Below are 26,488 nucleotides of genomic sequence, written 5' to 3'. Positions count from 1 at the left end.
TGCAAGGCTGACCTCTGTGGGGACAGAACCCTATCCGGCTCACCGTCTAGTCACAGTATCGTGGACAGTGCTGGCAGGCAGCCATGGAGAGATTCAGTAAGCTTCCAGGAAGGGCCCCAGGGCAGGACAGAAAATAACGCAGGTTATATTCTGGGTCCTTGGCAGCGCCTTTAGGGATGGGCTGCTCTTGTCTTCCACTAGACGCGGGAAGTACAAAGTGGAGGCTTCCTTCCCCCAGCTGACAGGCAAATATGAGGGCCCTTGCAGGAAACCATCTCTTCTGGAGTAGAGGACTGGCTTGCCTGTGGGAAAGGATTCCAGCAAAACCAAGGGCATTCAGAGAAAACGGAGTGTCTTTCCCCACCCCCCACTAAGGATCAGTTGACCAGCGGAGGCCAGCATGCCCGCAGAATTCTTACTTATGATTAGCGTGATTACGATGGCCTGTTTTCCACTAACCAGTGCAGCTAGGATTACACAACCCCTCTGTGTTGGGTTTGAGGAAGAAAAACCAAGTCTGGAAAACTCCAAATGGCAACACTAATTCCAAACTGTTGGCCGCTACGTTTGAATACATGTCTTTATTAGAAAAATTGTAAGTGCATATACATCTTTTCATTGATATGACTTCAAAGTAGAAATTGTTGTTTCTCAGAAGGAGTTGTTATTTGTTATTAAAAAAAAAAAAGCACACTGCATACAGGAAGCTGCCTTCTCCTGGACCATTTTCACATTATCTGGGAGATGTAATTTAAACAACACAAAATACAGTATTTATCACATTTAACACTGAACCCATCACTGCTCAGAGACTGAGAATCCAGCGAGGTTGCAGACTAACAAGTTTCCCGGGTGGTATTTTTTTCAACTTGGCAATCAATGTCAATGGTCTGCTGAGGGGATTTGAAGGTTTCCAGGGAGCATTTCCCAGGGACAGGGCTCCCTGGGAATGGGTCAGGGAAGATAGGTACAGGGAAGATGTGTACAGGGACCCCACAATTCCCATCCAGTTGCAGAAGGGTACACCGCCTGCCCGGGGTCGGGGGTGGTGATGAGCTCCCAGTGGGGAGCCCATGCCATAACATCAGGCAGCAGTCAGAAAAGGAAGGTCAAATCGGATCCAGTGAAAAAGCTTAGAAGTTCTCTGGTCTTCACACAGGGGGAACTGCAACCTTTGGCTATTCAGGCCCTCTGCTCAAAGCTGAACCTCCTTTCTCTGGAGGACAGGCCCACCGGCAGACGGCCCCCCCCCCCACCTGCTCCCCTACTCCTGAGCCACCTCGCTGGGGTCTCAGCACCTGGCGGGGCTGGACAAAGAACAGTGCAAACAACACAGGGCGCAGATTCAGATATAAACACACAGCACTTCTGGGGGTCCCGGTCCCCACCCCGGCCCCACAGCTGCCCAGGTCCTGATGCAAAGGCTGGCAAGGGAGCACGGCCTTAGAGGTTACACGGAGCCCAAGGGAAGGTCAGGTAGAGCAGCACTGGACGAGGAGGAACAGCTGGGTGACCCCTAATCAACTGATGCACTAGACTTGTTTTTAAAGCAAAAGGGGATGGGCGAGCCTTTTCCTTTGCAAATAGACTATTTAAATGCACATTTGCTTTAGTTGGGCAGCCTCCACTTAGAAGCAGATTGCAAGTGGAGTAATTGTTAGGCAGATAATTTTCCTAGAAGTTTCTACTCTTACCTATTTTCCCCCCTGTTGGGGAGAAACAAACAATTCTTTAACTGTAGTCAAGATTCAGGGCCACGTTTATTTTCTTGGAGTAAGAGATTTAATGGCTCTGGTTCAGGGATTCCAGGAGAAGATGGCTCCACATTTTCCATGAGAGTTTTAAATATCTTGGATGACTTAGAAAAAGGCTACCCCACTGAAAAGCAATCATTTCACATGTTATTCAGGAGCCCTGTAGTGTCAGGTTAATTTCAAAAGACAGTTTTGAAACCAGTTCTGTACTCCTTCTAACTAATAAAGGTCCCTGTGCTTTATTTTATTCAATATAATATTGCTGATTTGAAGATACCAATTTTCGTTTGGCGGAGGGGTTGGCTTTCTACCACGAAGATCCGATATAAAGGAATATTTACGCAAATATTAACATGTTACCGATAACACAAAGATTATTAAATCTAAAAACACCTACAGTTCCAGATTATTTTGTTAGAATATACTTTCTGCGTGTTGTTTACAGTGTCCTCTCAACTGATACATTTCCTTGTTTTGCCCCGCTTTTCTTCCATTTTCTTAATTTAAAATGTTTGCTGGGACACTGAACCAAAAGCAAAGTATTAGTAAGATGAAATGTGAAACGACACAACAAGCAAAAAGCCCCTCAAGTGCTTACCTGCTGCACTTAAACTGTTTAATGCAACTCTACAAACTGGTCTCGGTAAAGGAAAACACCCTACACGTCAGGGTTTTAACCTACTTTCCCAAATATCCCCTTTTCTAAGAGTGAAAGCCAAGATGGACGTTCTGGAAGCACAAGGTAACAGCAGTGGAGAAGTCCAGACGCCACTGTACAAGGTGGTGGATGATGGGCTTGCCAAGTGGGGAAAAAGGGGAGGTTAGATTTTAGGTGGGAAGGAATCTTCACGTCCAGGACTCATTATTTCACGGATCAGCTTTTCAAAAACCAAAAAAAAAGGGTTGAGGATTCTTTTCACGTTCTCGCCAAAACAATCACGCGCTTGATGCAATGGAGCAAAAACTCCCCGTGGCTCTCAGATACCAACTGTAGGAGCATAAAGGCCTGGCCTCCTCATGGGTCAACTCTGCTGTGCACCGAATTCCCTTGGGCTCTGTGGATCCATCTTGGGTTTGTGATCAGTGGAAAAACCCAGGTTGTCCACCCAAGAGGATCACACCCCTAATCAGAAACCTGGTCAAAAGACCTCTCCTTACCCTGAGCCTTTGCATCCAAAGGGTGGACAGTGCGTGCCCCGAGGACGTTGGCTTTGAACAAGAACACAGGATTGGACAACGGACAATATTCCAAACAAGACACAGATGTGCACAGTGTTTGCAGCACCGGGTGACACGAGAGACATTTTGATTTGCTTCTTGGTGCCCAGTTTAAATGAAAGCTTTGGTCTTGAGACAGTCTTTTTCCAGGGCGATGGAGACAGTCTTGGAGATACATGATGATGGATGAGAGAGAGAATGACAACAGCATGATGGGATGTAGGGAAGAGCTCAGGATGAGGGGTGCGTCTCTCCCTGCCCTGGCCTCATCCCCCTGCCTGCCTCAACTTGGGGAAGCCCTGCGATGCTCACCAATGGGGAAGGCCCCAGCTCTCACTCCGAGGAAGGGTGAAGCTCCCGTCTGACTCTCTAAACTTGACCCTGCAGCCCCCCCCCCCCCCCCCATGCACGGGGCAGCCTTCACGAGGGTCTGCCCTGGTTCTGATACGTCCCAGGGGCTCTCCGTCCCACAACAGGATGATCTGGGGTCTCAGCCTGCACAGCTCAGAGAGATACAAAACTCAGGAACCTCTAGCTGGGTGAGGGGCTCCACGGGAAAGATATTATAACAAAGCAAGTAAAATAATGGCCTCAGTCTAAGTTCCTATCTGTCACCAGCGACACTGGATAATCAAACTAAATGAAGAATAAACACCATATATTTTGTTACATAATCAAATGGTGATAGTAAAGGCAAACTGTGCAAAACAAAGCCCTCGGAAATGTACCGGGCCCTGCCTAGGTGCAGCGGAGCCGCTGCGGGCTCTTCCTAACACTGGTTTCAGACCTGGGCTCCTACTGTAAGGTTTCCTCAGGCGTCTGACCCAACCTGCGCCTCTCACATCTTGAACCTCCTGTTAACAAGAACAGAGGGAGACACCGTTAAGGCGGAGGCCAGGCCGCAAGCCTTAAGACGCCGAGCCCTGCTGCAGCAGGGCCCCCACTCCTGACTTCCAAATCGCGGCCGTGTGCCTCCTTTCCGAGGCCCTGGGGAGGGGGAGGGTGGCGAGAGAGGCAGCCAGGGCTGAAGCGGAGGGATGGATGGAAGACGGGAAGCGGAGAGGAAAGTAGGGCGCAGCCAGCACGGGGTACGGCGGACGAACAAGGGCACGCAGACGGCCGGCGAGGCACGGTGGTCACGCGACAGGGCAGGGCGCACTGCCTTAGCCCCAGCAGGGATGGAGGGCTGGCAACCCCTTACCTCAGTGTGGCCCAGTCCTGCACCAGGCCCGGAGCAGGCTGCTTGGCCGTCCAGGGTACCACCGACCACCTCCATCTACCTCCTCACCCCCACCCCACCCCGACTGGCCCCGGGACGGTGCTGGCACCGTTCACTTGCTTCAACCCAAAACAGAACGGAGTCCGGCTCTACTCTTCCACAGCATCCCCCGCCCCGCCCCGCCTGTCTTCAGCGGGGCTGGCGCTACATTAGCTTGTCAGATACAGCGAGGGCCCAGGGCCAGTGAGGTCACAGGAGGACAGAAACGGAGCGTGTTTGCTTTTCGGAATGCGGGGCCAACCGTCTTAGTCCCCAGGGTCCCAGCTCCCCCAGCAGGAGTGGAAGGCGCTGTCTCGCTGAGCACTGCAGAGAGCAGTCTGTCGCCTCAGGGCAGCAATAGCTTAACCCATCATTGCTAGATGGCAAACAGCCCCCTGTGGTCTTCAGAAGGGACCCACTGCCCCTCTCGAGGCACAGAGACGTGCCCTTCCTGCTGTACGAGGAACAGAGAGCATGGGGCGCCGGCCTGACCGGCTCCTGAGCGGATTAGGAAAGGTAGGACTACCCCAGCGCAGGTGCCCCAGCCCAGGCCTGCGCTGCCCTGGGCAGACCAGCAAACATCCTGATGCCTTAGGAGGCAGGGCAGGTGGGGAGCGGGAGGGCATCCCGTACACCCCGGAGCAGGCCTGCCATCCCCAGGGCTGGCGAGAGGGGTGCAGGTTGGAGAGTCAGCCACATAAAAGGGAGAGGGATGGGGAATAAAAGGACTTGGGCTGCAGCGCCCTAGCAGGACACTTCCTTGATGGGGAAAAGGAATAGCCACAAGGTTCTGTGCTGCCATCCCAGAGGAGGACGCTAAAGCGTGAGGGGACACAGTGTTCCAGGTGAGTCTAACAGGCGGGCGCCTTGGGTTTTCTTCTCCTGATTCCATCTGTCCAGTGCTCCAACCACTTCATCTTTCTGGATCCACAGACTGAATCATGACCAGGGGCCTGGGGTGCAGGGGGGGTGTTTATGTGGGACAGGAGGATGGGGAGCACAGCCCAGACATTCGAGGTGTCCTTTTTCGAAGTACTATTGAAATCTGGGTTTTGCTCTCCCATGTGATCCCCCTCCTTCCAGTCCAGATTAGAGAGACTTGGCAAAAAATCTTAGACATAAATCTGCGGGTGGTATGAGGAAGGTTCTAGAGCTTTCTAGAGCACCATGTTCACTTTAAGCACATATTTCCCATGAGTGAGGACTGAGGCAGCTGTGTCCCGGAACCTAATCGCACAAGGTCACAGAGACTGTCCCAGCAGGTGGGTGGGGACAGGCCCTTCACACAGTTCCTCCACATCGGGGACCCGTTTAAAGAATCTATAAAGTGAACTGCCCGGACAAGAGGCTCCCTGAGAAGTATTTTCCACAGCTGCTCCCTGGGAATGCGGAGCTGCTACCCCCTCGGTGTCCGGAAACCAGCCCTGCTCGGAGGTAAAGCCGCTCTCACAGCCCCAGGGCTAGGACGGGGGTGCTGGAGAAGTCCCACCCCAGGTGGCAGAGGGGTGGAGGGCCCCTTGGGAAAGAGTCAGTTACCACCTGTAAAAGGCACGGCCATAGCTATCTGGGCCCCACGAAGGCTGTGCCGGGCAGCACCCGCCGTGGTCAAGGGGAGAGCAGAAGGCCCTCGCCGGCCGAGGCGCCGCTGCTGTGCTAGCAGATGGCCCTGTGCGGGCCAGGCCTGCACTCTGGCCTCAGCAGGAAGTCACGCTGTGAGTGTGTGAGCCGGTGTGCCGGTGAACCGGCCCTTCTGGGAGAGGGAGTGGAGGGCCGGGTGGGGGTTCAGCGGCCCAGGGCAAGGCCGGAGACCCCGGGCCGCTCGAGACAGTCCTGAGCATAGTGTCCTCATCCCAGACCACAACCCCAGTCTCGGCACAACTACTTTCTTCATAACTTAGCAGACCAGGAAGGGCCTTAAAAAGCGCCTAAACACGGGAGCCAGTGTGGCCAGAGGAGCGCGGCTCCTCCGAGGAAGGTCTGAGCACCTGCACGGAAGGCAAGGCGTGTGCCCTGGAGGAGGGTTAGAGCAAATTTACAAAGCGCCGGAGAGACAAGAGCAGCGCGCACTGCAGTCCATCTCGAAGTGGCAGAGAACTAGTTTTTCCTTTTCTGGGCAGCCTTTCTCTTCTTCTGTCGCTTCTTTTTTCCTATCTTTTCTCTTTTCCCCATTTTTTCTTCTCTGCGCCCCCTTAGATAAAATCAGTAGAACCATTAATGACGTTGAAAGGGACCGGGGTCTGTCTCAGTCTGCACACTATTTCACGCTGGCCTGGGGATCAGTCTCAACCCTGTCTTCTGTCTTAGGCCTGGAGGCCCCCGGGCAAAGCACGGCCCACCAGTACTTCCTTAAAATAAAGCAGACATTATCCCCCTGACTCCAAGAGAAATATTGGCCAGCCTTCCAGAACATCTGTGACCTGGCTATCGCCATGGCCAACCTGCCAACCTGGCCCTGGTTCCAGTTATGGCCTGAGGTTTCCAACCCGGAAAGGCACTCACATCTGATAGGCTGTGAAGGGTGTGAAGTCCAGGGCCAGGCTGGACTTGGCCTTCTAACTCACCTCAATCCCATCTGCTCAGCCTTCCTTCCTTCTCAGTGCAGAGCTGAACTCTCTGCTCGAGCTAAAAAAACCCTGCGCTTCAAACTGAATCATGCTTTGGAGGTCAGAGACCCAACATTCAGATGGCCATCCAGGAGAGGAGAAAGAAGGCAGCCTGATGCCACTTTCTCCTTTCTGGATGCTTGGGGGACTCCCCCCAGGGAATGACTGGGATTGTTCTGGAGAGCAAGGGAGAGAGCTGGTTAGCAGAATTTGATTAGAACAACTGGCTCATGACTGTCACATTAAAATGATTCAAGCTGAATGGTATTTAATGATTTATGGGGTAAGGCCACCTGCTCCTGGGCAGGCTTTCTGTTAACCATGGCCTGGAATTATGGGATTTTTACATGGGAGAATGTGAAAGCTGGATATTATGAGAGTTGAGTCTCTGGAGATTACGTGGGGGTGTTAGAAGAACCGAGGAAGAGGAGGAAGGGGAAGAGGAATTAGTGAGTCAAATATTATTCTTCAGAAAACTAGCACTGTTGTTTCCATTGGGCTTAAAAAAAAAAAAAGAAAGAAAGAAAAAAACCAAAAGGCTCAAAAACTTAAGTTGCCGCTCTCATTTGCTCCTGAGCCAGGCCCGTGCTCACATGTGAACTCGGCAAGAGAGATTCAAGGCACCTGACCAGCAGGCCACCTTATCTTCATAAACTCCAGAAAGGTATCAGAGCCCCGTGTCTAACCACTAATGGATTTTATTCCAGGTAAAGAAATTCCCACATCCAGTAGGAGGCTGATGCCATGAAACAATTAGCATTTTTATTGCTAGTGCATATAATGTCACATTGGATACAATTTTAGTACAAGTGAAAAAATACACTGTGGCTAAACATTAAAAAGCTGAAATCACATTTATAGATCATATATATTTCTTTACAAATTGCCAGTAGTTTAAGATGATAGAGAAAGGTAACCTACTGACGTTCATATGGCTCCACTTTCAAATATATGAATTGTTCGACTATAAATATATTCTGAAATACAATTGTTTTCTAAAGAAACATAAAAAAATGTGCACAAAAAATATATAAAAAATGCCTTGCAGAAAGTTACAAATACCACTAGGCCCATCTGTGGATCACATTTACCATGGAAATGTCACCTTGCCAACATTTCTGATTGGAGCCTGAAACCATGCTGTGGTTTCAGGAGGAGGGGTTAGTGGCAAGAGGCTCATTTATTCATTTGTTTTTCCACTTCGGATTTCAGACACCTCAGGGTGTACAGAGCCTCCGTGGCATATATAAGCTTCGGAGGCAATCCCAGAACCAAATTCCTCGAAACAAGTTCAGATTGAAAATTGCATCGGACTCTGCAAAGACCTGCCTTTCAGGGAAGGCGGAGACAGGATCTCCCACCCACCCCCGGAGAGGGCCAGCCCCGTTCTGGAGGCAGAGGCCAAAGAAGATTCTCACAGAGGGCCTGAGCAGGAGGGGAGGGTGAAGAGAGGAGAGGGCTGCAGGGCGGGGGCCCCAGCAATCCCTCTCCTCCCACTGAGCATGTACAGAAATGGGAAGCAGAGCAAGATAAAAGCATGCTGCTGGAGGCAGGGAGAGGCCTGGGAATGACCGGGACAGGGTTTCTGAGCACAGTCCCCAGCGACAGTAGCCTCTACATGGAGCCTACAGATCCGATCACTGAGCTGGAAGGAGAGGGTGGAGGTGGTGGCCGTGGCCTAGCACCGGTCAGTATCAGAGGGTCACCTTGGGCTGTCGTTCTAGGACGGGCACCCACTGCGGGAGCCGCCCACGGTCTTCCTCTGAGTCTGGAGGAAGGACGCTTTTCTGAGCTCCATGCTTGGCCTGTCACCTGACTGTGCCCAGATGCCCCAGGGGCAAAGGAAGAAAAGCTCCACAACAAACCAAATACAGATCGTGAAGTCATCATTGATTAAAAAAAAAGATAATGGGAATGATGTGATTATGAGGATTACGAGAGAACCGACAGCGGGAAATGCTGCTGGTACAATAGGATTTCTTAGAAAAACCCCAGTTATAGAACAGCCAGTGCGCAAGGGTATGGGGCTCGGGTGGACATAAGCTGCGGTATCGTACCATAGGCTATAAATGCGGGTGTCTACGTGCCGGGCCGACCTCAAGCCTGTTCCCAGGTCAGTGCGCTACCCCCAAGGCACGCCTGGTCCCCCCCCATGCAGGCCTTCCTCCCCCAACCTTGCCCTTCCATCTGCCACACGGGTCTTAGCTTTCCTCAAGTGGGTCTACCGGAAAGTCCTTTTTGGCTGTTGTGCTTACTTGTTTAAAGCTTTCTCCAGGTATTCCTGAATCCACTTCAATTTCGGGTCAATGCACACTTGTCTATTGTTGTTCTTCAGCCTCGCCCTGCCAAAACAGAAGAGGCGACAGTGTGTGGCTGAACGGAGAAGGCGCCGCTGGGATCTGGGCACCTGCTCCTCTGACACTCGCGTCAGGGCCCTCCCCGGTGCCACGTGTCCCACTCGGCGGGCTCGGGTTCGGGAGGAACTCAGGGTGTGCCGGGGACACATGTTCCTAGCATTGTGGCAAGTCCTGCCGCAGAGCTAGGGGAAGGCGAGAAGAGGCTTTCCAGGGGAATCCAGGGAGAATGCACCGCAGGGAACATCTGAGTTGGCCTTTGAAGGAGGAGAGGGAGCTGGGCAAGTGAAATCAAGGGGGAGAGAAAAGCAAGAGCAAAGGCACCAAAGGGGCACCTGCTTAGAGGATGTGGAGGAAGAAGCGGGCGGCCAGGTGTAAAGGGCAAAAGAGTGGGACTTTCTCTGTAAGATCGTGAGGGCTTACGTTGGAAAGCGATAAAGGCTGATTCTTATTTGGATGGATCATCTTGAAAGTACGTGGTGGACAGACTTAAGAGTAAGCCTGGAGGTAGGAGGCCTGCAAAGAGGTACTGCGGTAGTCTGGGGAAGAGAGGTGACAGGGCAGTGGGGGAGGGACGGTGCAGGTAGTTTGCCAGAAAATGGTTTCCAGAGAGGGTTTATAGGTTCCCTCAACGTCCCATGGTCACATTTGTTTTTTTACAAATTCAAAGGGCATCTTCCTCCCAGGTCTCTGCCCCACTCACACTTCCCTCTCCAGATCCCCCTCCCTAAAGCCCTGGGTACCAGGCAATCTCAAGCAGCCTGAGGACTCCCTGCCCAGCCACACACGGCTCTGTGTGGACAACTAAGGCCAGCACAGTGGCTTGGGGACACCGCCGGGCGTCACGCAGTCTGCCTGTTAAGTGACTGACATACGCGGAGGAAGAGTGCGGTTCAGAGCAAGGAGTTTGAATTTGGCTGCCACTGCTTATGAATTAATCCTGTGTTTGCCCAGACCAGCGAATCATGTCTGGCTTCTTCAGCTTCAAGGTGCATTCCTAGCAGGTGGACCTGTGTAACCTGAACCGCAAAGCAGGTCTATGGCGCTAAATTCAATGTCTGATACAACACTTCTCAAAGGGGAGGCAGTATTGATTTTAAGAAAGTAAGTGAAAAAAACATCCATCTTCTAGTGGGTCTAAAACATCCTGTAAATGACAAACACGTCCGAGGCAGCAAAGGCTAGCAAAAAAAGACAAAACCAAACTTAAAAACAGTTGGTATCAGGGTGGAAAAGGCTTCTGGCAGTTGCAGCCTTCATTCCAACTGCTGTGCCCCCGCCCCGTTCTCAGCACTGGGGCTTTCCGGGAGGTGAGCTCCCCACGAGAGACCGTGAGCCTCAGCACCTCGGCGTCTAGCCACATGACCACAAGGCGCTGTGTGCAAGCATGGGTGCGTCTGAGCACCCGAGGGCCAAGCAATGAATGGCGCGGGCGGCTCTCTTCCCGAACCTCGCCCCGCCTCCTGCAGCCCAGGCGAGCGATTTTTGTGTGTTGTATAGGTGTCACTTCAGTCTGCCTCGTTCCGCACGTGAATGAAATCAAATATCAACAGCTGCCCTCAACGCCAGCAAAGCAAAAACTCGTGGGTTGTGTGGGAGAAAACGCTGTTAAGTGAGCTGAAAATGTTGAGTTTCACCCAATGGTTAGAGGCTTGGCCTGAATTTGGGTCTCGTGAGATTTTGCTGTGTGATAAAGGATGGATTTAGATCACCAAAGCCTGGAGACTGGCAGGACAGACAACAGTTCTTAGCAAAGGGCTGGCTAATTTACTGGACTTCAGAGGAAACTCTGGTGAAGCCCGTGTTTCTCTAGTCTGGAGGCACCCAACTGTACTGCCATTTCCTGTGCTAAAGGAGGAAACTTGGAAAAAAAGAAACAAGAACGGCTAGGGGCACAGCGGGGTGCCAAGGGTAAGAGTGGCTTTTGAAACTCCAGCTTACTCACAGGCCTGGTGGTGATCACAGCTGCCTCTAATTATGCCAAGTTCAAGGCTGGTGGCTCAGCATGTGTTGGCTCTCCAGCGTTTACAAGTTTTGAGCTAGGTGCTACTATGCCCATTAGAGGCAACACTCCTGGAAGATGATGTTGAAACTTACACGATCTGAAGGGCACAGTTCGGAGTGTTGAGGATTTTGAGATGCTTGACGTTGGCTCTGGCAACGTGGCTCTCGAAGAATCGGCAAGGACATCTGTAGCTCAGGCTGACCGGTTTCCCTAGAAGAGGTGATGGAAGCAACGCAGTTTGTTATGATCCTGCCAGACCTTGGGGATATATGTGTGGATGTGTCTGCGGCCAAGGGTTAAGGTGGTGGAATGATGTCAGGATCCAGAGCTATGGGATGGGTCACGGGTGCATCCTTGCTAAGACCTCTTGGGCAGCACAGTGAGCTCTGGGTGGGCGAAGGCCCGAGCCTCCATAGGGCCAGAGGGCAAATGGACCTTCAGAGAGCTGGATCCTAGGGGGCAGGGGAATTAAAAGAAGCCCCCTGCTCGGTGTCTTAAAATATATTAATCCCAGGAGACAACCATTTCAGTCCAAGGTACTGGGGTTCCCAGTTATTCTTTGCAAAATAAACTCTTCCAGGGCCAACTAGAAAAGCCTCCCCCCACCCCCACCCCCACCCCCCTCCCCCTCCTCTCCCTCAGAGAAGGAGGAGAGGGAAGCAGAAGGCTCCAGAAGCAGGGGTTCCCCTGGGAATGCTGCCCTCCCCCACCTGCAATCTTCTCTCCTCACATTCACCTTAAACCCAGGCAACCACAAAAGAATCCTGGCAGGCTTCCTACCTGGGAGTCCCCAGAGGGCAGGCCAAGGGTCCACCTTCTCCTAGGCACTCCCCTGAAGGCAGGGAGATTATCAGGACTGGAGTCAGAAGTGGCTTTCATTGTGCAGGGATGCTCCAGCCTCCTGGGTTGTATTACCTCTTTGTTTGCCAATTCACCAATTTGCAAAATGCCATAATTGACACTCATTAGTTTAAATAAGCAAAGGGCTCCTGCAGAACCCACCACTCACCCTCTAAGTCTAGAATTGCAAGCCCTGGGGGGCTGGGATCTTTGTGGGTTTTTTTTTTCTTTTCTGCAGATTTTATCCAAGCCCTACTTAATACCCCAAATTATTTGAATTTGTGGATCCTTTCATCAGGGATTAAATGTATGTCTGAGAATATTTAGTCCAGAGATTAAAAAAAAAAAAAAAAAAGTTTCCCTGTTTACAGAGCTCCTAGAGGCCTCCCGGTGGTTCTGAAGTTCTGCATTTTGGGGCAAGAGACCTGGGGAAGCTGCAGGACACCTTGTAAGGGACTTAATTTTTCCAGAAGCTGTGTTCAGTTGAGAGATGGCATGGCCTGCAAACAGCAGCCTATTTAGCCCAGTCAGGGGAAAAGCAGACCACCCGGCCCCCTAGGATCAAAGTCGAATCCTTAAACTCCAGTAAGGAGAAAGCCTGACTTCAGGGTGCTCAGTGACTCAGGGCCCTGGAAGGGTCCCTGGAGCAGCCTTCAAATGTATACCCGAACTGACTCCAGAAAGTCACTGCTGGGGCCTGGCTTTCAGCAACTACACCCAATCCCTGTGGTAGATGCTGGGTGTAGCACATGTTACCATACTGCGCATGCTGCCCTGTAACCAGATCGCCTGGGAAAGCCATCCCGGGGCTGGGGGCTAGGTGGTCTGGGTAAAGGAGAAGCCAAAGTCTCTCCCTCGGAGTGTCCTGTCTCCAGTCTCCCTGGAATGCTCATGTGTCCTCCTGAGCTGGCTAGGGACTGGGGAACTGGGGCTGGGTGGTGACACAGGAAGGGTCCCAACCCCAGCGCAGCAGGCTGAAAGGGACACAGTGTGAGTGCTTTAGCCGGTGGGGGGCTGCTGGTGGGGGCTGCTGCTCTCCCATGTCTGGGAAGCTTTTCTGGCTCCACTAACCAAGTAGTGGAGATCAGGCCAGAAATCAGAGCTGAATCAGAGCTCAAAACACAGGCTTTCTCTTCTCTCCTTTCCCCCCTTTTACCCCCTGGGATTATCCATTTCCTTCAAAGGCAATTCTTATTCCTGCTCCCAGGACCCAGTTGCCTGTCTATCAAGTGGGGAATTTCAATAGGTTTTTTAAAGGGATAGAGCGCCCAAGACTCTTACTAGAGAACTCACCTGGGGTCCTCTCCTCCAGCTTTTTGTCAACATTACTAACTTTTCCAACTGGTTTGGATGTGACTCTGCATATAGGCCTGACACCTGATTGGCCTAGATGTTACCGGTTTGGGACCCGGTGAACTTGGCTCTGTTCAGGAGCAGTTCCAAGAGAATCTTCCACTGCAATGCAGAGACAGGAGCCCTGGCCAGCCTCTCCAACCGGGCCTCGGAATGGAGCCTGGCCTGGATGCATATAACCCCTGGAAGTCCAGGGCATCTAGGGGCCCAGCTGCATGGCTGAAGTCAGGTGGAGGGAGGGCAGGAGAGTGAGCCTGACCCTGAACAAGGGTATCTCCAAGTGCAGTTCTGAAGTCTGTATAGGTCCACAGGCTCCAGGAGGTCAAGAGGTACATTCAAGCCTATACATGCAAGGAGAACCAGACAGACCTAGAGCCCGAGACCCTGATCTGGCCACTTGGCTGCTAAGAGGGCAACTCAGAGGGACAAACAACCAACCCTTCCCAGGGCCAAGATGAGTCTGTCAGTGGGGGCCCCTGCTCCCTCTGTGCTCCCTCCAGGCCAGCTACACCTGGGTCCCTGCATTCCTGTCCTTTCTGCAGTTCCCCAGGGGAGTGGGACAGCTTGGGGAAGCACCATTTCCCTGAGAGGCACAGAATGACACCCCCACTCTCACCAGACACTCAAACTGTTAATGCTCAAGCCAGAGTGTCCCCCACGACCCAGGGCTTCGGCAAGGAGACTCAGCCTCACATACTTTTTCTTTTGGCTTAGGAGGTAAAATCTAAATTGCCTTCCATCCAGTCCCTCTGCAGCTCTGTCCAGCAACTTGCCTGCCACACGTTTAAAGAACACTTTCCAGGCAGTCAGCTATGAACTCCTGTTAGCCCTGGCCCTCTTGCCTGGAGGCTGCAGTCATGCCCACCTTACCCACACCGGCTCCCAGGCCACTGCCTGGGACGATGCAAAGGGTCAGCGAGCGGCTGGAGCCCAGCCTAGGGCTGCAGGCGCTCAGGCCCCACAGCTGCCCCACGGAACACACCAAGTGTCCTTCAAGCCTGTGCAGGCTTTGTTGGCAACTTCGCAGCCAAGAAAGGACAGCGTGGCCTGACTAACACGGCTTGTTTCGTGTGTTTCAAGCCAACAGTTTATTTTGTTTTGCAGCAGTGGTGTCCTGTGACAGGACAGCGAGGTTTCTCTTAAGCTTCAGAAGGAAAAAAAAAAAAAAAAAAAAGCTCTCTCCCTCTCCCAGTGAAACAGGACACCACCTTTCCCAGTGGCCTAAGGCCTTGGCGATTGAACTTTGTTGCAGCGCTCATTCTGAGGGAAGAGCGATGGCTTGGCCGGTGACAAAGGCGCCTGTCTGCAGGTGTGTTTGGGGGACAGGGGAGGGGCACGAGCCACCCCGGCGGCCCCTGGGCCTCTCTTCGGTGACCCCGGGAAGAGGCCAAGGAAGCAGCGGCTGGACGCGCGCCCGGGTTAGCCGCGTCGTTGCGGACCGCGGAGCTGTGCAGAAGCGCGACCGCGCGGGTGGCGCAAACCCGACAGCTGCTCTGTTTGGCTCGCCCGCGAAACCGAGCTAGGGTGGGTGCAGAGAGAGGGCCAGCCTCGCCTAAAGGGGACGCCGCACAGCAGCACCCGACCGCACCGCCACCACGAGCGCGCCGCGATGCGAGACCCGCTTCGCGACGCGCTGTCTCGCACACGCCTCTCCAGCACCCGGCGCAGCGGGGCCTCGGAGTCCCTCTGCTTGGAGACACCGAGTCGCGCGCTGGACGACACTGGCTGGGTGGGGGTGAGGGGTGGGATGAGGGGGGACAGAGCCCGGCGCCGAAGGCTCCCGACCCCGCTCCACTCCCCAACCCCCTGGCGCGCTCCCAGCCAGTTATCCTGTCCGGTCCGACCCCGGGCAGCCGCTCGGGTCTGGCGGCCGCCCACCGTTCGGGACCCCGAGCCCACATGCGGAGTGCGAAGCTTCAGGGAGGGTGGTGGCTGCTCCGCTCGGGGCTTCGAGCGGCGCGCCCCGCGAAGGGGGCCTGCCTCGACCTCCCCGGTGCCAGGCGGCGCGAGCTAGGTTAGCGCGGGGCGGGGCGGGCATGGGCAGAGGAGCCGAGCGCACTCACCGTCGCTGAGGCAGAGCGCAGCCAGCACGAGGGCCAGCACGGCGACGACCTTGGCATCCATGGCACCGGCGGACGGCGGGCGGACGCAGGCGGCACTCGGCGCGAACGCGGCGGCGGAGAGTGAAAGTGCGGCGGCGGGAGGCGCGCGCCGGGCACTTTAGAGGCGAGAGCGGGGCGGGGCGGGGCGGGGCGGGGCGCGCGGCGAGGGGCGGGCCTGGAGCTGCCGCCGGGAGGCCGCGGGGGGCTCCGGCGCGCGTCCCCCTCCCACACCGCCGCCCGTCCCGTCCCCTCCCGCCCTCTCCGCGCCCGGGATGCTCCAGGGGCTGCGGTGTGCCTGGGCCTCTGACCTTCTCCTCTCCGCTGGGCCCTGCTCCGTAGGGCTCGACCTGCAGCGAGGAACGCAGCCGCGCAGGGAGGCTCGGCTAAACGCTGGTTATTGTGCCCACTGAGCAGGTGGAGAGATGGAGTCCCAGAGGCGGGAACTGAAGAGGGACCAAAGAGAACCAAACGAGTCGATGTGTGCCGAGGCCCGAGGTAGCCAAGGGCGTCCCGTTTTCGGAGTCTAGAAGCTCGAGGTGACCACCGGGCCAGGCTCGCGTTGCGCTGGGTCCCCCGCAAACTAGGCCTAAGGGAAGGAGACCAGTCCGGGCAGTCCGCGCGACTGCCATCTCAAGCCAACGCCATCATTGGTAGCCAAGCCTCAGTTTCCTCACTTGTAAAATTGCGACTCTAAAATAGAATGATGCGCCGCGGCAGCAAAATAGTCTGCTCTGCCGGCTGCCGGCTGAATTCAACGTGAATTCTAAGCAAACGTGAATTGACTTAGGTCTCTGTCCTCTGTTCTCTCAACTGTGAAATGGGCTGATCACAGTGTAACTGGGGGAAACGATTGGCACTCCTCACTCAGGTGTGAAGTGCTCACCCTTGAGTCTGGCACATAGTACTCAATAAATGGAAGCTAGAATAATTGTTTAAGCTTCTGCATTTTCTCCCTCTCCCAGTGAATGCCCTGCGCGCGACCCAAAGTGTTGTGAGAACTCCCCCTTTCCCCCTCTCCCTTCTACCCCAGGGCAGTCCTCCTGGCGTGGGCCTTTCTGGTCCAGAAAACGACACCCACAGAGTCGTCCCTGGTTGGTGTCTGAACTCCTGGCAGGCCGCGCCCCAACCTTGAAACCGCCCTAGCCTCGCCAGGGAGGGGTGCAGGCAGGCGGCCCAGGGGTGAGAGGAGCACGATTTGGGACTTCATTAGTGACCACAGGACGCTCCAGCCACCTCCCGCTTACTGGCATGGCTAGACCTTGGAGTGGATTCTATCCTCGCACGCATCCAAGGAGCTGTGGCGGGGACAGGTCTGTCTCCCTCAGCAGTCAGGTAGTCAGGGCCACGGGGGCATGGGCAGGGGCCGGCGGGGCCTGGGCTCAGCAGCTCCAGCCAAGGGCCGCAGTCAGCAGGAAGTTGCAAGAACTCCTGGACTCCGGTGGTGAGGATGAGTGTCTTTCCGAAACTACTTTTACGCCCGATTAGATGCACCGTGAACTTAACATTTATTCATTCATTCACTCCAAGCCGAGCCCACTGCTGGGCACTGGGCGTAGAGCCGGGAAACGCAGTGGCTTGGTCCCTGCCCTTAAGGAACTAACATTCCAGTGGGCAAGCCAGTCCTCAGGCATTCCTGGGACCCCACTTCTTTTCAGGAGAGCCGGGCGGGTAATCGCGGAACTGGTGAGCCTTGGCTGGCTGCGAGAGGAGAAAGAGCGCGCCGGCTGAGCTCCGGCGCCCTCTGGTGGAGAAGTCTCCAACATCCTCTCCATCCCACCCCCGCTTCACCCTGGCCCCTCCCACCCCCACCCCTACCCCGCCCCCAAGGCCGGGTTGACCAAAGCTCAGGCTCTCCCCTGATCCCTGCGCAGGGAGGTGAAACTAAAGTGTTGCGTGGAAAATCGAGAAGGCGGGAGTTGGCATGACTTGGAGCCTGGAACTCAGAGCCTGCCGGGAGCCGCGTGGAGCCTACCTGCTAAAGCAAATTCCAGTTTCTCGTTTGCTTCTTTTCTTGCCTCAAATCTGGTTTTGTCCCCGCAGCCAAGACAGTCACCGGAGGGGCTCCCGTGGGCTGGGACAAAGGAAAACCGAGGCCTCCTGCCTGGCCCTGCCCCCGTCCCCCGACCCCAGGATAGACATTAGTGTGGGACACATTAGAACTGGCCACTTTCTTTATCAATTTATTAAAATACTTCTTGAATTCCTGCTATGTGCTAGACACTGGATAAGTGTTTGAAGTACTTTAGTAAAGGAAGCAAAACAAAATAAAAGCAAAAACCCCAACCTCCAGTCCGGGTACATCCCCAGGAGGAGAGGGGATGGAGGGGAGAAGAAAACTGCACAAAACATAAGTAATTAAGCACATGTTCTATAGAAGGTTCTTACTTAGATGCTATGGCAAAATGGAGCAGAGGGAAGGGGAGCGACTTATAATTTTAAATAGAGACACCAAGAATCTGCATTTTAGGTAAAATCTCCAGGTTTTCAGTTGGCAAGCCATTTGAATTTTAAAATGTTCCCTGCCAATGCTTTTGGAGGCCAGGGGCTACTAGACTGTGCCTCTTCCCCTGAGTTCCGTGTTCAGCCATGGTAGGGGGGGGGCTCCCAAATTCAAGACAGCAGGGCCCATCACTTTTTCTCTTGTGTCCTCTGCTTATGCCACTGCCTCCAGTTATAAGGCTCCACTTTTCTTTCTCTGCCAGGGAACTCCATTTCCCAGCAGGGCCCAAAGCCAGCCCCCCCTCCCTGTGAGATCTTCCAGATCTCTCCCCACTCAACACTCAGAGTCGCTGCTCTTCAGAAACACCACAGTCATGTGGAGTTCAAGGTGGGAGGCAGGCAGGGGTCTGGCTGTTGAGGTGCAACTCCCTGGCCTAATTATGCCGTGACGATCCCTAGACCCCAGTGACCAGTCCAGGTGCCTGCCCACGGCCCTCCGCCCCTCGGCCTGGATTATTCATTCCTTCAGAGTTCAACGGTTGGCCTTTCACGGAAGGACCTTAGTACAAGATGGAGGGTTTGCACCAAATCATTGGTTTCCAGCGTGTAAACGATCAGATGACTTTAGGTGGTACTCTGAAAACATTATTTGTAAAAACATACGGATTCATATATTTGCTTTTAAAAGTAGCAAGACAAAAGTTATAGCTAGCACATTAAAGCAGACATTTCAGATATTGTTCAAGATGGATTTCATTTTTTTAAAAGATATGGTTTCATTTTAAAAAAGCAAGTAAATTTAAACCAACGTAGTATGCAATAGTATGGGGGGGTTGGAGACACAGCACAAATCCAGACAGTGATACAAAAGGACCTGAAGTTTGGAAACGCTGCCTAAATACAGAGCATTTTGGGGGTATTATTTAATACTACCCCCCTCTCCCTTAAAACAAACCATTTGGCCCCAAAGTGGTAAAACAAAACCACACAAGGAGGGTATGACATCTCTCTCACCTTTGCCATCCAGGAGAGGCTAGAGAATGCTCAACCAGGAGTGCTCAGGTCCTAGGCAGGGTGTGGGGATGTTTGAGATCCTGCCCCTGCTTGCTCTGGGCACCCATGGCTTTCCCATCCCAACCAATGAGTCTTCTTTCTCCCAGCTTCTAGTGTAGACCTGGAGGGCCACAACCAGAAGACGGCTGCATGTGCTACACCCCGCCCCCACCTCGGCTCTCCCACCTTTGACACCTCACATTGGGGTTCACAAGTAGGTGCCCTACGCTGGGAACCAAGAGGCCCAGGGAGAAGGACAAATTCTCAGAGCCTGGATGCTGGCGTCTGTGGAATAGGTACGCTAACTCTCAAGGTTGGGGTTGGAATTTACCAAGTGTGAGAAGGCCCTCAGGAAGATAGGACTTCAGCTTACTTTCTCTGAATTTGTTATATTTTGTTCTCACAAAGACGGAACTCGCGGAATAAGCCTTACTGATCTCAGCTTCGAAGACAGGAAGCCCAAAGCTCAGAGTGGTTGAAGGCCTTGACCAACATGAAACAGCTGGTCAGGGGCAAAGGCACAACTCTCTGGACCAGCATTTCTGGATTCTGGAACAACAGCAAGGCCATGGGAGTCTGCACAGGGATGTGAGTCTCTTTCACGGCAGACATCTAAGGATCCTCTTGGAGTCCTGTACCCAGGGCCAGGGCTTAGCATCTGTCAGGCTGGCCATGTTTTCCTCAGCTGGATCCCAAAGGCTCTTCCCAGAGTCTCGTTTCCTCCTAGAGGGAAGGACCCCAGGGAGGCTGAGTCCGGGCTTGTGGATGAAGGGCTCTGTAGCAGGGTCCTGGCTGGTTTGGGGCCACATACGCAGGCAGGGCTTACCATAGTGGATGTGCCCATCCAGCAAGCCAAAAACTCTGTCTCATGGACACTCCTAAAATAGGGGTAATATTTTCTGGGACATCCTCCAGGAGCACTGGACGAGTGGAGCTAGTGTTCTAGGAAAAGCCAGACCCAAGGGCTCTGAGGGTTCACGTCTGTGCTCTCAGCAGCCACACTAGCTCTCACATACCCACCCAATTCTGCCTGCACCCATCACCAAAATCACTGGATTAATCTAATCACGTCTAGATTAATTCTGCTGTTTCCAGCCCTACCCCTCTCTCCTGTTACCCTTGCCTCTAGGCAGACTGGTCCCAGCACCTGGAGCTCCAGCAGTGGCTAGAATTGGGAATGTGCACCAGCTTCTACCACAAACCCCTGGGTGATGGGAGGTGTGAGCCCTTTGGGATAAATGACACTTACATGTGAGTTAGTGCTATACATCTTTCGCTCCCTGTATGCTCACACCTACCTTTGAGGTGGGTTCAGTGTTAACCCCATTCCCCAGATTTGGGAGCTAAGATCACAGCCAGTCTTTGGCAGAGCTGGGATTTAAATCAACTTAGCCTGGCTCTGGACTGGGACTGTTCTTGGTGAAGGATAGAACAGTAGGTTTGAAGAAGAGTGGAAGAAAGCCCAGTTAACTTTAAATTTCAGATAAGCAACGAGTCTTTTCCTTTTTTTTTTTTTTTTTTTTTGGTATATATGTTCCAAATATTGCATAGGACATACTTATACCGAAAAGAATCATTCATTGTTCATCTGAAGTTCAAGTTTAACTAGGTGTCCAGGATTTTTATTTGCTGAGCCTGGTAACCCTACTCCAGAGTCTATACTGTTCAGGACACAATGGAGCCCCTCTTTGTGAGCTCTCTCCCTGGGCCTTCAGGACATGTGGGCAGAGGGGGGTGGGTATTGGGAAGGCAAGTTCTGGAATCACCCACTTTCTCAGTGAGGGGATTTCTTGAGTTTTATTACTACAGAATCTTATTATGGTGTGAAATGGTACATTAAAGCAGTATGGGGATGATCTTTCTTTTCCATATCTCTCTCCTTTCTGCCATGAGAATTTTATTTTATTTTATTTTATTTTTTTAAAGTTTGTTTTTATTTATTTTGAGAGAGAGTGCGAGCGTACTCTGTGTGCACAATGGCGGGGTGGGGCAGAGAGAGAGGGAGAGAGAGAATCCCGAGCAGGGGCTTGATCTCACAACCATGAGATCATGACCTGAGCGGAAATCAGGAGTCGGACGCTTTAACTGACTGAGCCACCCAGGCGCCCCTGCCATGAGTATTTTAATACCACATTAGCCCCAACCCTGATTTTCAAGAAACAGTCTGGTCATGCCCGAGGCGAAAAGAGACAAGCTTTCTCCCCAGCATCACCAGCCCTCCTCTTCCACTGGCCCAGGCACAGGTATGTGAAGCCCAGGTCCTTCTGTTTTCGGTGGCATGGGGAGAGGGTGGGGGACTGTGAGGAGCCGTCATCTCAGGAGCGAGCATCACATGAGTGGTATCCTGCTCTGGGGGGATGTGCAGATGGGGAAAGAGGTCGAGCCCCGCTGTGGGTCATGGAGGAGGCTCTGGGCCTGCTGCCTGCACAGCTGGTCCCCTGGTCGGAGAAGCCAGGATTCCAGTCTCGCTGGCCCTCCTTGTCCATTGGAGGGACTTGTACTTTTTTCTCCACCTTACCTCCCCGTGGCTGGGAGTCTGTAGTCTTGCAGCACAGATGAACCGGACAAGACCTCACACGGAGGCTGCTCAGAGTGGCTTTCAAGGCCAAGTGCGAAGGCAGGCCCCGCTGGCAGCCAGGCCCAGGGGTTGCAAGTGGGGGCTGGACTCAGCTGGGGAGAATGGCCCGGCACCTTAGAGGTGCCCGTCCTTCAGACCCACTGCTCAGAAGCCCACTGGGGAGGTTAAAAGGTAGTTTTGTTGGGGACAGTTAATCCAACAAAGAATTTGTAAATTTCATTCTTTTTTTTCTTTGGCAGTGCAAATCCAGGATGTCCGCTGGGAGCTCTGGCTTCATCCATGAAGTCTCACTGGCTTCCCGCTTCTAGAAATATTTTTCTTCTTAGGGTCCCAGACTGAAGTTTCTATGTTTGCAGCCAGGTTGTCTGATCACTTATGCTCTCTTTTTCTCTGGAGAGTACCCAAGTTTTGCCTCAGAGCCCTAGGCTGTGCCACCAAGGGGTACTATACTTCCTTCATAAATCTGTAATCCAACTTTCCTTCCATCCATCCATCCATCCATCCATCCATCCATCCATCATCTACCCTTTCACCACCTACTCATCTATCCCTTCCTCTGTCCAACATCCACCCACCAATCCATCCATCCATCTCTCCAGTCAGCCAGCCAGCCAGCCAGCCAGCCAGCCAAATGTCCACCCCCCATCCACCTGGCTCTCCCCTTCAACCACTCCCCACCGATCCCTTCCAGGTGCTCTAGCCCTGAGATGCCTTTTCTGCCAGAAGCAGATGTGCCTCCTGCTTCCTGGGCCACAGGGGAAGAATAATCAAGCATCAAGGGCCCCAAATCCAGAGATCACCCAGCAAGCCCTCACCTTGAAACAGATTGAAACCTTTGCTTTCCCCTCGCTGAAGGCATAACCTCTGGGAAAGGCAGGGCGGGCTTCCTGGGGAATGCCCACCCAGGAAGGAGCTGAGAGCAACATGTGAACACTCTTTACCCCCTATCGTTCATTTCATAATTGTCTTCCATAAGGTTGCAAGAAAAAAAAAAATGAAAGAAAGAAAGAAAAGGAAAAGAAAGACAAAATAGCAAAGAAATGAACCTTTACTTCTCTGTTTACTCCTCTGCATTTAATGAGCGGTTGTTAACATGACTAAAACCATCTGAAGATTTTTGCCAAATGGAAAAATCTCCCTACAGGGGCAATAAAACAAATATTCAGGCTAGAGAGAGGCAGTCATAAAAGGCATTACCCGGTTGTAAACAGAGGCGGGCGGTGGTGATGTATTACCCCTGCCTCCGCAGCTTTCACCAAACTTCTGAGATTCCAGGAGCGGCTCTGACCCGAGGCAATATTTACTTCTGCGGCTTCTTCAGCAGGTCAGTGTGGGTATAATTCTGTCTACCAGTTGACTGGAGTTGAGCTTTTGAGCAGGAAGTCCAAACCCTGAGCGCTCATAACTCAGGAGGAGTCAGGCACCCCTGCCCTGTGCGCGCCAAGAAAAGCACATTGTACCGTCTTGGCCGGATGGGGTGAGGGTCTGCACACACCCAGGCCACTGTCCGCAGAGACTGATGGCCTCTGTTTGTACCTGGTCCAACAACGCCACCGGTTTGTGCAGTTGTCAGCTGTATTTTGTCCCAGAGCTCTCGGGACACCCATCCTGTTTGATATACCCCTATGTGGTGATGGTAGGCTTTGCTGGATGACTGTCTCATGCAACTTCGGTAGATGGAGTCCGTGAGCCCTGGCAAAGATCTCAACGTCTGAAGGGAAATCAGAGCTCTAATTTAGGAGAACGGGCATCCTTTCCCAGGGACAAAGCACCAAACTGGAGAGTGAAGGGACTTGCCAGAGCTCAAGACATGGCCTGCATGTTCCCCTTCTTCCCGCCCCCCCCCCCCGCCCCCGACCTAGATGTGGAAGTGCTTGGCCTTTGCTCGCTTTGGATGCAGAAGAGCCTGCTCCCTCCCGACCCCCTGGCCCTCTGCGGGGTGCATCTGCTGGTGTGCAATAGTGGTCTGTAAAGTCTCTCTTTGGCTCTCTGGAGAGCCAAGAGGAGGCAGTTTAATCAATCTATAGAACAGCGGACTATAAAGACCAGAATGAGGACTGGGTCTCTTGGAACTATGTCCACGGTCTGCTCTGGGGTCTGCAGAGCATCAGAGGTTCAGACTGGCTGGGAGCTACAGTGGGGCTCATAGACCAGGCATCCTGGAAGGCTCCCACTGTTCCATGCTTACCAGCACCTTCCCAGGCGGCTCCAGGCATGGCTTTCCGGGCTCCTGAAGATGGGCTCCCTTGACCGTGCCTTAGCAGACCTGGAATCCTCATGACTGAGGTCATGAACCCAGATGCCAGGTTCTTAGAACAGAATAATTCAAAAGCACTGCACTAATAATTATTTACTAGTATTATTATTTTACGTCTTTCCCAGTTTATAGCTCTTGTTGGTTTACAAAGCAGCACTCAGGTGCATTTGTCTCTTCCACTGAACTGTGGCCAGGCAGGGGCTCTCCTCCTCATTTTATGGAGGAGTCCAGGACACGAAGACTCAAGGGACATTGCTCAGGTGTCCTGGGGCCTGTCGTTCTGTCGTCTGCATGACCTCTAAAGGGCTAGGGGTGCTGTCAGGAACAGCAGCTCATTAAAGGGTGATGGTGCACTTGCTGGTCCCCCAGTAGATTTGTCCTTAACAAGACACTGGAAAAACAATTCACCCCCAACAGTCACTGCCTACCGCGTCACTCTTAACACAGGCAGCTTTTTAAAAAAAATATTTTTAATGTGTATTTATTTTTGAGAGAGAGAGAGCATGAGCCGGGGAGGGGCAGAGAGAGAGGGAGACACAGAATCCGAAGCAGGCTCCAGGCTCCGAGCTGTCAGCGCAGAGCCCGACGTGGGGCTCGAACTCACGACCTGGGAGATCATGACCTGAGCCGAAGTCAGACGCTTAACCGACTGAGCTGCCCAGGCGCCCCTACACAGGTGACTGCATACACCCCGTCCCCAGGTCTGATGTCAAGGAAAACAGATTTTGAGCCCACACTGCTCACTCACCCTTTGCTGTTCTCAGCTTGGCCCCTTAACAGACTTTTAAATGGGAGCTTATTTTCCCGTAAGCGTCAACCCCTGGGATTTGGGCAAACGTGGTTTTAGTGAGAACCGGCCTGTCTGCCCACCTAGGATGTGATGGGAGATGGAAATGAAGGTACATTGTCTCTATCCAGGAGCATTAGGGAAGGGGGAGGGGAGGTAGGGGGGACAGAAGGAAGCTTAGGGGCATGGAGCCCCCGCTGAGGTCCAGGGAGGGAGTGCGTTTTCTGGGAACCTCATCACAGTAGGAGGAAGAGGGTGCCTGTGTGTGTGTCCATCAGTCGGCCTCCCGGGAACAATCTTCCTTCCAATCCCAGCATCCCAGGGAGGGCAGGGCCAGGCTGGGGGAGGCCGGCCGGCCACCTGTTCTGCCCTCCATCCCCCAGCAAGTGCAGGGACCTCCCTCCAAGGCCTCACTCACCCAGCCCAGGTGTGTGCCTGCCCTTGCCCCAGAGTACACCTGGGGCCGGGAGGTAGCCCCGGCTGTCAACAGCCGGATTGATTCTGGGAATGACAGGGGACCAACACACAAAAGGAACTTGTTTATTCAGGCTGAAATGCTTCATGTGTGCAACGTTTGACCTCCACCTCCCCAGGTTGACAGATGGTAGATGTGTTTAGTTTGCAGATAAGCAAAAAGAAGGAGCTGGAGTCGATGGCTGTCCACCAGTCACACCTCCCAGTGCCTGCTCTCCACCCCGGGCTCCGCAGAGGAGAGCGCCACCAGTAGGTAGCAACATGGAGTGTGCCCCAGGAAAGAACCTTGACCTCCCGTGCTGGTCCCCTCCACGTCTCCGGCCTGGCCTGGCCCTACGAGGACCACTGCAGGACCAAGGGAACTACTTAACAGATGGTAAGTTCAGCTCAGATCACGGCCAAGGGGGGATGAGAGGCACTCAGCATTGCAGCGAGTGCTCCTTATGGGAAGAGGCAGAACCCTGGGCAAGGCTGCTTTTCTCCAGCAGAGGGCAGCTTCTGATGGGGTGGCTGACAGGTGGCCATCAGCCAGTGGCACTCCCAGCACTTGAGAGAAACAAGTCCTTCAGGTCCAAAGGGGGACCTGCTGTCCCATCACGGCATTTATTATAGTCCGTCCCTTCACTTGGCCAAGCCACATCTAGGAAGAGTTTTGTGTTAGAAGAGGAACCTAGCCAGTTAAGTCACTGGATGGGGGCTGGGGGAGGAATCCATCCAGGCCCACAGGTGGCTCCTGGGGGTGACAGCCACCTAGGACCAGCCAGGGAGATAGGTCCTCGGTGAAACCTCAGGGTACCAGTGGAGTTTTATGGGACACCTTTCAGGCTATTGGTTTGGTGGGGTTTACGATGAAATGTAAGTTGAAACTTTTATAATGAAAACAGCAGGGGGGGAATTCGGTGGCTCAGTGGGTTAAGCATCTGACTCTTGATCTCAGCTCAGGTCTTGATCTCAGGGTCCTGAGTTCAAGCCCTGCGCTGGGCTTAGCGCTGGGCATGAAGCCTACTTTAAGAAAAAGAAAAGAAAGAAAGAAAGAAAAGAAAACAGCAGGGATGTAAAAATTCCACCAGCTCGTTAGAGCAGAATGTCAAACCTTCTGCAAGGGTTTTTGTATTAGTCATTTTTAGAGTCACAAGTGACTAAAACCCAAATGAATTAACTCAGGCCAAGGTGGGGGAATTTACTGGTTCTTGTAAATAGACCAAGGAAGGGAGGGGTGGACTTGCCCCAGGGAAGACTAGATGTCCCTCTCTCCCTTTCTCTCCCCTTCCCCCTATTTGAAGTGCAAGAGAAGCAGTAACTCAGTAGAAGGGGATTTGGTCCCCCTCCCATGTTTTGCCCCTGGGTCTGGTCTTGGAGCACAGTCTGGGCAGGGAGAGGTAAGTAGCAGCAAGGAGAATGGGCTGGGAGTGC

At 53.2% G+C, this 26,488-nt stretch overlaps 1 protein-coding gene across 2 annotated transcripts; it reads right to left on the bottom strand.

Annotated features, from left to right (window-relative positions):
• Nucleotides 1–562: 562 nt before the first annotated feature.
• CXCL12 (C-X-C motif chemokine ligand 12) lies at nucleotides 563–15,606 on the bottom strand. Of its 2 annotated transcripts, none has more exons than XM_027062576.2 (4): nucleotides 15,449–15,606; nucleotides 11,285–11,402; nucleotides 9,089–9,175; nucleotides 563–3,826 (listed from the first exon to the last, which is right to left on the bottom strand). In XM_027062576.2, exons 1-4 carry the CDS (start codon nucleotides 15,507–15,509, stop codon nucleotides 3,811–3,813), a joined length of 282 nt encoding a protein of 93 aa, XP_026918377.1. In that variant the 5' UTR covers nucleotides 15,510–15,606; the 3' UTR covers nucleotides 563–3,810. The 2 variants fall into 2 exon arrangements, with proteins under 2 accessions (XP_026918377.1, XP_026918376.1); XM_027062575.2 differs by lacking the exon at nucleotides 563–3,826 and adding an exon at nucleotides 3,833–6,418.
• Nucleotides 15,607–26,488: the final 10,882 nt, after the last annotated feature.

The sequence above is a fragment of the Acinonyx jubatus genome, chromosome D2, assembly GCF_027475565.1.
Source record: "Acinonyx jubatus isolate Ajub_Pintada_27869175 chromosome D2, VMU_Ajub_asm_v1.0, whole genome shotgun sequence".
Taxonomy (NCBI): domain Eukaryota; kingdom Metazoa; phylum Chordata; class Mammalia; order Carnivora; family Felidae; genus Acinonyx; species Acinonyx jubatus.
This window is presented reverse-complemented; position numbering and strand designations above follow the sequence as displayed.

Excerpts from the sequence above, each read along its gene's own strand:
- CXCL12 (XM_027062575.2), bottom strand. The coding sequence starts at position 15,509 with ATGGATGCCAAGGTCGTCGCCGTGCTGGCCCTCGTGCTGGCTGCGCTC. Across the intron at positions 11,403-15,448 it reads TGCGCTCTGCCTCAGCGACG|GGAAACCGGTCAGCCTGAGC; the intron begins GTGAGTGCGCTC and ends CACCTCTTCTAG. Across the intron at positions 6,419-9,088 it reads CTGGAGAAAGCTTTAAACAA|GGGGCGCAGAGAAGAAAAAA; the intron begins GTAAGCACAACA and ends ATTTTATCTAAG.